Source organism: Hippoglossus hippoglossus, chromosome 24, assembly GCF_009819705.1.
Source record: "Hippoglossus hippoglossus isolate fHipHip1 chromosome 24, fHipHip1.pri, whole genome shotgun sequence".
Classification (NCBI taxonomy): Eukaryota; Metazoa; Chordata; class Actinopteri; order Pleuronectiformes; family Pleuronectidae; genus Hippoglossus; species Hippoglossus hippoglossus.
The window spans coordinates 1-10000 of NC_047174.1; the positions used below are offsets into that span (position 1 = coordinate 1).

The following is a 10000-nucleotide window of genomic DNA, read 5'->3' on the forward strand; positions in this document are numbered from 1 at the left end:
AAAATGATGAAAGAAAAATAAAATCAATAATTTCATCTTTGTAAACGTGTTAGGCTTCACATGCTCAGAACACGATAACGCTGTTGTGTCACTGACCTTCCTGATCGTGGTGGCATACTGTCCCATCATGCTCTGGTCGATGCCTTCGATCTGCCGCACACGCTCACAAACTGCCTCCGTCGTCATGGAGCTGAGGAGAATGGCAGTAGGGCCTGACACGATGGAGGCCGAACCCTGAACAAGTAAAAATAAAAAAAGTAAAACTTGGGTTAAAAATTTTAAATGTTTAAAAAAGTCATTTGAAGAGACGCCGTCATTAGTGACGCAAGCGAAAAAAGGAAACATGAGTTATATTAGTTGGTCCTGTAAAAATAGGTCAGGGTTCATCCTCTGTGTTCAAACACCTTTTATACAAAAAAAACAGTTGCATCTTGTTCATTTAAACTGAATCTGATTTATTGATAAGGTTCTTTAATGATCAGATTTAATGGTCAGATTGAGAAACTGCCTGAGCAGATTTGAAAGAGGCTCAATGGCCAGAGAATACAACATCCCAAATAGACGACCCTAATAGAAAACCCACATTTTCTCGTCTTCATTTTCAGCTTTTTCACTGTGTGATTCACTTGTTGCAGCTGCCTGACTGTTTCTCACAGTTTCTGTCTGTCCACTTTTTCTATATCTAGCCTGCACCTCATCCCCATCATCATTATTAACGTTCTGACTGTTCTGCTTGTTTGCTTCCTCTCTCATTGTACCAGGATCACCGGTTACAGTATCTTCAGCTGCCTGCTGTGTGGTACCGCTGTCCATGTGAGCTTCAGGTTGCGGTTAGCCTGAAACGCATGCTGCTTGCTCTCTATTCGGGCAGGTTACACCGTGTAGAAACCGCTTCAATATTTTACTTTGAATGACACCTATAAAGTTTGCGATGTATTATTTAAATACAAGAACGCCCTGCCTGCAGGGTAAGTGTTAGGCCTGCCTGCAGGGACTGGACATGCTGCAGTCGAACTGCTCTGTAAACCACCAGCAAACTTTCCAAACAGACACTACTCCTTATCAAGCAGCTCATTGGGGATAAACTGGGGAACACCTGGACACGGTAATACCCATAGATTGGCACAAACAAAGGTAAGACAACAATTAGTTGATCATCCAGCACCAGCCCTTTCTCAACCAGCAGGTGAAACCAGGCGCTCTTCTCGAACAAAGGCCACCACGGCCTTATTCATCGAGAGATGTATGTGATATTCTCATGTCTGATCTGTTCTCCTACATCCAGGAGAACCTGTTCCACAGTGTAACAAGCTGTACAGACACAGTGTCCAGTCTCTGTCCACACAAGCAGGTAGAGACAGACAGACAGTCCTGTCTGTTCTCTATGGCTAGGCTGTGTCCTCTCTGTCCACATAGACACGTAGAGAGAGAGCAGCATTTCCGGCAGCAATGCAGCACATATGAGGACATCAGAACAAAGTTCTTCAGAAAAATTAAGACAAAGTCCCAGATGTTGATAAACTGTCCAGAATGCAACATCTACTTGAGGAATATCAAGTGTCAGTGTCATAGAAGCAAGTTAAATAATGTCAGTGATGTCACAACCGAAGAGAGAAGAAACATAACAAGACCCGACAGCTGTAGATATAGTTTGTCTCCTCACAATCCGCCTCTACATTCACTTCATCTGTGTTTTTCTTTTCATTTCTCTTCTTCTAATGTTGTCTTATTATTATTTCTTCTTATAAATGTTCTTGATTGATGCTTTGGTAATATGATAAATGTAACTTTTCTTCAAATAAAGCTTGCTGAATGGGTTGCTTGCTTGAATTGAATTGAGGGTGAGAGAGAGACGGAGAGAGAGTTGTAAGGAATGAAACAGTGGATGTAAAGAAAACGTCAGGAGAACAGTCGACCAATCCCAGATGAGCAGGAGTGGTCATAATGAAGACGTTTGTTTCTTCTTCATGAAAGAAAATCGACCAATCACTGCTCTCAGATGTGGTTGTGTACTTACAGGTGCAGCGGTGGCGTCCCTGCTTGACGACGCTTTAGGTGGCGGGCGTGGATAAAGGTGTGATGAAAAGGAGGATGCCACAAGCGGGTGTGGCAGCTGGTAAAGGTGATGGGGAAATATGGCTGGGAAGGGTAGAAAATCAAAATAATGTTTATGGAGATGATTGGACAACAAAAATAAAAAGAACCAATCCAATCAAAAGGTGAATCACTGCTGTCACACTGTGGCTGCAGCTGGTACTGCAGCTGCCTCAGAGTGAGATAAATCAACGATGAGTGAGGTGAACCAGGTGAGCAGGTGATGACATCACAGCATGACCCCTACCTGCACCTGTCCACATGAGTGACATCATGACGTGACATAAGAGGGTGCAGCCTGTACTAACCCTGTTGTAGAAGGGGTGCTGTGGTCCCGCCATGCCGCTGTAGTAGTAGCTGCTGTGAGGCTGCGGGGGAAATGATGCCCCCTGGTGGCTGGTTAAAAGGTCCATTAAAGGAAGCGGAGGGTGAGCATGCTGACGACACCTGACTGTAAGACTGAGGTGGGGCGGGGCTGAGCCTCTTGCAGGGGAGGGGGGAGTAAGGACCCCGCCCATATTCATCTGCTCACGAGCCGCACGGACACTCTGTATCAGACAGAGAAAACATCTGAATTAGTTCTCAGGACAGATGTTTTCCAAATAGTGGTAAGTACTGGCATCGTAATGTTACCTGCGATGATCTCTCGTAGTTTCGGGTCCAAATTGACGGTGCATGGCAGAAATGTGCGTATGGTCTCTTGTCGTCAGGACAGGGTCCGTGATGACAGAAAGACCTCGAAGCTGCGAACGTCTCCGTCGATTTCCAGGAGCGGCTCCACGTCTTTTGTGGTCGGGATGTTCTTGGATACTCTACGAGAGAGAGGACACGTCACAATGTTGTCATGTCACACAGATGATGACCTTTGACCTTTAGCTGAACTCAGTTCTCCTGCCGACCTCTCATAGACGGTCTTGAGTGTGGCCTGGTCAGGGACGCCGTCCGTCTCCTCCAAGTACAGGATGAGCCAGGAAGTCCTATAGGGCCACTGCTCCGTCAGGTTGATCCACGATGCCAGGCGGTCCCAGTTGAAGCTGATCTGATTGGCTCGAAGCAAACGACCTGCTCACACACACACCACACATCATCTGTCAAAACATCTGTAGAATGACATGACTGATGTAAACAGGAAGTAGAAGTTGGTGTAGCAAGGAGCGTGGTCATGAACCTGTGACAGAGACGATGTTGAGCAGCCTCCTCATGGTCTGCGGGCTGATGTCACTGAACCAATCCTCCGTCACCATCAGCTTCGTTAGGTCGAACGACATCTGACGAGTCACAGAGCGCTGCACCTGACGTCGCCGGTACGTGTCCTGAACACAGAGCCCAGGTCACATGATCACACATGACAATCAAATGTTACTCAGATTGTGGATCGTCCACTGAACAGGAGGTCAGAGGTTCAATCTCTGGCGCCTCGACTCACGTGTCCCTCAAGCAAAACATGCAACTGATTTTTCTGATGTTTTAATAGAGCGAAGACACACACACACACAGACACATTTAACTTTTCTTTAATCTGTTGGTTCAATGGATTAATTAAAGATAAGAACAGCCTGTATATCATTGTCATCACTCCAAGATCACTGGACTCAAGCAAAGAGACAAAGAATATTATCAGCCAACCTGATCATGTTTCGTCTCATGAGTTCACGGTGATGCCTTCAGGCCGACGAAACTCAGACAGTAGCCATTTTAAATGACATCTTTTATGACTGTGCTTTTCACATAACACATAACAAATGTTTATTTACTATCTAATATTATCTTTTGTTGCTATTTATTTTACCTCCCTAATCTTCTCTCTTTGTTTATTGACCTGTGCTTTTTGACACCTATCATATTGGATGTTGTTTGTGTGATCGTGAACGGGGTAAGCTACAAATGAATTGCCCTCCATGGAATCAATAAAGTTGTCTGAATCTGAACCCACACAAACACACAATAACCCATACACACACACACACACACACACACACAATATCACACCAACATACACACACACACTCTCTCACCCTGCGGGCAAGCGTCGTCTTGCTGCCGAACTTGGTTAATTCTCCCAAACTGTTCTGAGACAGTTTCCTGTCAAACTCGTCCTGCCAACCTGTGAGAGAGAGACAGAGACAGAGAGACAGAGAGAGAAGTTGGAGATAAACCAACTACCCTAACAATCTAATAAAAATCAAACTGAATGGCGAGTTTCTATGGACTCCATTATTATTATTACTATTGTTTTTATCAATAATATTATTATAGATCTGTACAACCAACTCGTAACCAACCACTAGCATAATCCAAACTTTTAATTTTATTAATTAAATAATTTCCTTTTTTACTCTTTTATTAAAGGCTCTTTCTTCTCCAGGTCGACAGTTTTATCTTCCTGCTCTGAATAAAAATATAAATTTCAATGTTTGGTGCTTTTGTTTTAGGGAGTACAGTGCATCCTGCTGGTATCGCTGTGGTTACCGTCGGGGTTCGCGGTGTCTCCGTTGGCAGGAGCAGCGGCACACATCTTCCTGGCACTGGAGAGCCCCCTGCTGTTGAGGAAGACAGGTAGGTGGACAATGTTTCTCATGTAGTCATGTCCGTTGATGTTTGAGTCTCGCAGGACGCTGTTCAGGTTCTGGTTGATGGCTTTGATGATGATGTGCGGGTCGCTGGCGAAGATGGAGATGAACGGACCTTTGGAGAATAAGACCCGAACCTGCAGGAGGAATACGCAGATGTGACCACAGCATCTGGGTTAGGGTTAGCCTCCCATCACACACAGCCCGCCGCCTGTCCTTTCAAATGAAAGCGCCTGACGTCTGAATTTCTCTCTATCTCAATATTAAAAAACTTTGATAAACATGTGACTGTTGCTCTGTAGCAGCGGCGGCTATAACTCATTAATGTAATTGAAGTTGTCATTCTCAATAACATCTGATTCTCCAGTTCAGGTTCTTTGAGCTGAACTTGTGACTAGCTCTTTGTTGATTGATTCTAAAATCTTAATTTCAAAATATGTTACATAAAATGATCATGGCAATATATATTGGTGTTTGCTGGTGTGGCGTCCTCACTGTGTCGAGCATCTGCAGAACTTTGTCCTGTTCGCAGGAGTCTAGTCCGTCGATGACGACCGCCAGCCTGGTCTGATGCTGCGTGAAGCCATCGATGGTCTTCGCCATCCTCGCCATTAGCTCCACCTCATTCTTCAGGACCTGCAAGACGACACCCAAGGTCATGTTACTCTATCGATTGACATATTTCGCAATAAAGGCCTCACAGTCAGGAAATGTGAAGCTTTAGAGGGAACCTGTAAACAGACGTCGTCAAACTAAAACCACGAGACTGACGTCTTCCTCAGACGTCCTGTCGGAGACACATGGCTCACCTTCATGAAGCCCTCGCTCTTTAGTTTGTGCATCCTGTTGGCGGCTCTGTGGAGCCTCTTTCTCTGAGAGTTCAGCACCGAGTCGGCCACTTGCCACCACGTTTTGCAGTTCAGCAGCAGAGCCAGACCCACCACGCTGCCGATGGCAATCAGCATGGCATTCACCGTCTGGTTCTCTCCATCCACCTTAAAGATGGCCAGCAGTGCCATGCCGGTCACCAAACAGGCCAGAACCACGGCGAAGAGGACGAAGGACGGAACACAGCATGTCTTCTTCCACTTCATCTTACCTGAGATGGCGAACAAAATAATTACAGTGTGTGTTTGTGTGTGTGTGTGTGTGTGTGTGTGTGTGTGTGTTTACTTTGCGTCTCCTCAGTCCTGAACACTCTGAACAGACGTGTAGCAAGGAAGCCAAACTCTCGTTCGCAGGCGTCAGACAGCGTGGCGATCATCTCAGCCATCGAGGTTTCTCCTCCAACGCTGGACAGACGGTTGTAGTCTGTGAACAGAAACCTGACGACAGGTCCGACAGAGGTCAGAGGCCATTGTAGTTTTGATGTTCAGCACAACCATGACTCAGCGAAAAGAAAAGATGATAAAGAGGAGGACTGCAACAACGAATTCATTAAATTGATTTAATTAATTTGATAATATAAGACAGACTAGACTCTACTGTGAGTGACAGACTCTGGAGGGTTGCGGGGTGCTCACCTGACAGGCAGAGCTCTGGTGCTTTGTTCCGGAAGCTCCGGTGGGTTGACGAACATCAGCTTTAGCAGCAGCTCCAGATACCCGATGTGACGGGCCAGAAGAGTGCTGAGCAGCCACGCCCAGTTCCAGCTCTCGCCCTCCCGTCGCCCGCCGAAATACACCACCACTACGAGACGACACACTTTAATTGCACACCACAGGAACAGAGAGGAATCGACCTAACCCCTAACTCTGTCACAACGAGCCAAATCTTACCAAAGAAAAGGTAAAGCAGAGCAAGCAGGCTGAGGGAAACCGCCATGGCCAGTTTAGGGTCAACGGTGAAGCCGAGGACGATGGCGACGGAACCGCAGAGCAGGAGAGACAGAAACACGATGAGCCAGGAAAACTGAAACAAGGGCTCAATCTGCTGTCCAGCAAACGTCTTCATTTCATCTGAGCAGGAGAAGGAGGAAGGTTAGCACATGGTGTGTGTTGGTGTGTTCTTGTGTTGTGTGGTCACATGATCACCTTCCAGCTTCTTGAGCAGAAAACTCTTGCCGCTGCCCCACTGAGCGTACAGACCCACGCAGATGGGCGGCTGCATGGTGGGTTCACTCAAGATGTCAGCCAGAGCCGAGCTGTACAGATCATAACCCAGCATGTCTCCGTCCGAGTCGGTGGGGGACAGGTGACCTGCAGGAGGAGCAGGTGTGTTCTGTCACATTATGTGTTGTAATGGTAACCGGTAATACAGTGTTCAGATGCACACATGATGACATTACTACATGATATTCAGTGAACGTACGCGCTCCAAAAATCTGCGTGAGGATGCTCTTCTGGTGGCTGCAGTCGATGTTGTACGGCGTCTCTCCCGCCTTGTTGGGTCGGTACAACAGACGGCCATCTTTAGGGTTTCTGAGGAGGAGCTCGGCCAGGCGGCGACTCCGACCACGGATAGCGATGTGAAGGGGTGTGTCTCCTTTCTGGGATCACATGACGACAAGGACGAAAAGAGCTGAATGTGTGATGACTTAACAGAAGTTGTGTCGTTCACTTTTTTAAATAGTATTACCAACAATAAAATTATATCTATGCTTAATATCAACCATAATTTAATCATATTTCAAATGATAAATATATTTCAGATAAATGATAAAAGAATATTTAAATTTAATATAAATGATAAAAGAATATTTAAATTTAATATAAATGAAAGAATTATGAATATATTTAATGTTAAAATGTTAAAAGGGTTCAATATATTTGAAGGGTTAGGGTTAGAGGTTAACCCCTTGATAATCAATAGATCAATTTATCAACAACTGCTCTAAAAGAGTAAGTGAACCTTAATGTTCACAGTATAAAGTTAAACTCCAGAGATCAAAGTGTCCATTAGAAGAACCAGTGGTTGTGAATCAGTTTCTCTGCTTTGGTGCAAATCAAAGTAACAACAGGTTCAATGGAGGCAGAAGCAAGACGAGCCCCAAACAGGGAATGTTTTTAATGTGGTGTCCACAGACAGCTGCTCTCTGCTGATCCTTCCTGACTCCTTCTACTTCTGGGTCCTGCTCCTCCTCACTGCTGGTAGCATGAGGAGCTACCTGCAGCTCCATCAGGCTGCACAGGTAGTCCAGCTCCTCCAGGAGGACACATCCATACCTGGGGTCACAAGAAGGTTTGTGTCTTGACACCAGGAGACGTTACACCAGGAGAGTTGGACAGTAGAAGAGCATCAACCCAGCAGCTGTTATCTGATCCTTTGTGTGAGGAGGAACAGGAGGAGCACTGCTCTACAAAATTACCTCCATCAGGCTACTGGTGTGTTTCTGACCAAACTGTGAGAAACAGACTCCATGAGGAGGCATGAGGGCCGAAGTCCTCTAGTGGGACCTGAGCTCACAGCTCCATTCACCAGAGAACACCAGGACCAGCAGGGACACCACTGGAGCCTTGTTCTCCTCACAGATTAGAGCAGGTTCACACATGTGACAGGTGTGAAAGAGTCTGGAGATGTCGTGGTGAACATGATTCTGCTGTAACATCATCTATGACCAGTTTGGTGGTGGGTCAGTGATGGTCTGAGGAGGCAGATCCTTGGAGGGTCACACAGACCTTCATGTCAGCCAACAGCCGACTGTCCAGGAGCTGATGATCCAGGTCTGGGAGGAGAACCCCCAGGACTCCATCCTGCGACTCCTCAGGAGCTTCATGTCCAGACGTTGTCAGGAGAACATGCAGGCAGGAGGAGGCCACACCCACTGAGTCACATGATGACTTAATGAAATTCACTCAAGTTGGATCAGCCTGTGGTTTCAGTTTGTTACTGAATTGTATATATTGTATATATAAGTGTATAACCGTCACATTGTAACTGGAACTATTTAAAATAGCATTTATTTCGATATTACTTATTTGTTTGAAAGAAAATAATTTTTCAATTTTTTTGATGATCAATAAATTTTTGTAAAAAAAATGTTGAAGCTAAATTGTTTCAGGTTCTTAATAAAGATGATTTTCTGCTTTATGTCAATAATCAGTGAATTTTTGTAGAAATAAAATTCTGCTCGTCTGATATTGATCAATGACATTTTGATCGCGGCCTCTGAATCTGCATTTCACCGGTCTTCGTGTTCTCACCTTGTCTACAGCCGACACTTTGGCTCCTTTATCGAGCAGAAGCTCCACAATGTCGATGTTCCTCATCTTCGTTGCTTTGATGAGCGGCGTTTCTCCGTCCTGATACGGGAAGCAGCAAAGCCCAAGTCACAAAATTACCACGTCACCACAGTCACTCCGTCCAAGTCACTGCACCACCACATCATAAAGTCACCATGTCAGTGACAACGTCATAAAGTTACAAAGTCACAAAGTCACCATGTCATGTCTGCGTGATGTCGACAACAGCAGCTGACAACTTCACACTCGTAACACTGAGGCTCGACCAGTAGGTGAGTCGGGGTGAGGCGGGTGAGTGGGGGTGAGGCGGGTCTTACCTTGGTACAGGTCTCGGTGTCTGGGTTACACTGCAGGATGTCTCGCACCATAGTGGCGTTTCCTTTCTCCACAGCCCAGTACAGAGCAGTTTTACTCTCCTGGAAACAACAGAGACACATAACCTGATTCTCTGATCTAACACCTACCAGTGCGAGGACAAAGGGAGGTCAATGGTGAGGTCAGGGGTGAGGTCTAGGGGGAGGTCAAGGGTGAGGGAGAGGACCATTGTGAGGGTTAGGATGAGGGTAAGGTCCATGGTGACGTCGAAGACTAGGGTTAAGGTAAGGTCGAGGGATGACGATGGCAGGTAACAGTGGTAATATATTTATTCATGTTCCTTGTTCTCACCTGTCCTCTGATGTCGATGTCGGCGTATTTATGAAGAAGAGCTCTGACGATCTCCACATGACCCCCCCTCACTGCTCCAATCAGCACTGTGTCACCACTCTGTAACACACACACACACACACACACACACACACACACACACACACACACACACACACACACACACACACACACACACACACACACACACACACACACACACGTATATATAGTTCTATAGTTAAACCCTTCCTTTTGATATATATGTACATATGGTGGTGTGTCTGTCTCACCCGGTCTGGGATGTTGACGTATGTCCCGGCATCAAGCAGGTCCTGGACGATCTCGGTGTAACCCTCCTTGGCGGCAATCATCAGTGCAGTGTTTCCGTCTTTGTCAGTCATGTTGACATTGGGGTTCCTCTTCAACAGCTCCTTCACCACCTCTGTGTACCCGCCTTTCACCGCCACAATCAGAGCCGTCATCGAGTTCTGACCAGAAGAAAAAAGA

At 46.1% G+C, this 10000-nt stretch overlaps 1 protein-coding gene across 2 annotated transcripts in view; it reads right to left on the reverse strand.

Annotated features, from left to right (window-relative positions):
* Positions 1-95: 95 nt before the first annotated feature.
* The window catches only part of LOC117758170 (kinase D-interacting substrate of 220 kDa B), a 14495-nt gene continuing 4590 nt past the window's right edge, over positions 96-10000 (reverse strand). Inside the window, exons 8-25 of one of the 2 annotated variants that reach the window (XM_034579597.1) lie at positions 9784-9981; positions 9512-9610; positions 9163-9261; positions 8807-8905; positions 6975-7152; positions 6698-6862; positions 6443-6622; positions 6188-6353; positions 5838-5989; positions 5474-5763; positions 5160-5300; positions 4564-4801; positions 4110-4198; positions 3263-3407; positions 2994-3156; positions 2728-2906; positions 2403-2642; positions 96-234 (exon numbers count right to left, since the gene is read on the reverse strand). In XM_034579597.1, the coding sequence (XP_034435488.1) occupies positions 2801-2906; positions 2994-3156; positions 3263-3407; positions 4110-4198; positions 4564-4801; positions 5160-5300; positions 5474-5763; positions 5838-5989; positions 6188-6353; positions 6443-6622; positions 6698-6862; positions 6975-7152; positions 8807-8905; positions 9163-9261; positions 9512-9610; positions 9784-9981 (2508 nt within the window). In that variant the 3' untranslated portion in view covers positions 96-234; positions 2403-2642; positions 2728-2800. Of the gene's footprint in view, positions 235-2017; positions 2140-2402; positions 2643-2727; positions 2907-2993; positions 3157-3262; positions 3408-4109; positions 4199-4563; positions 4802-5159; positions 5301-5473; positions 5764-5837; positions 5990-6187; positions 6354-6442; positions 6623-6697; positions 6863-6974; positions 7153-8806; positions 8906-9162; positions 9262-9511; positions 9611-9783; positions 9982-10000 lie in introns of those variants that run through there. The other variant, XM_034579598.1, reaches the window with a different exon arrangement.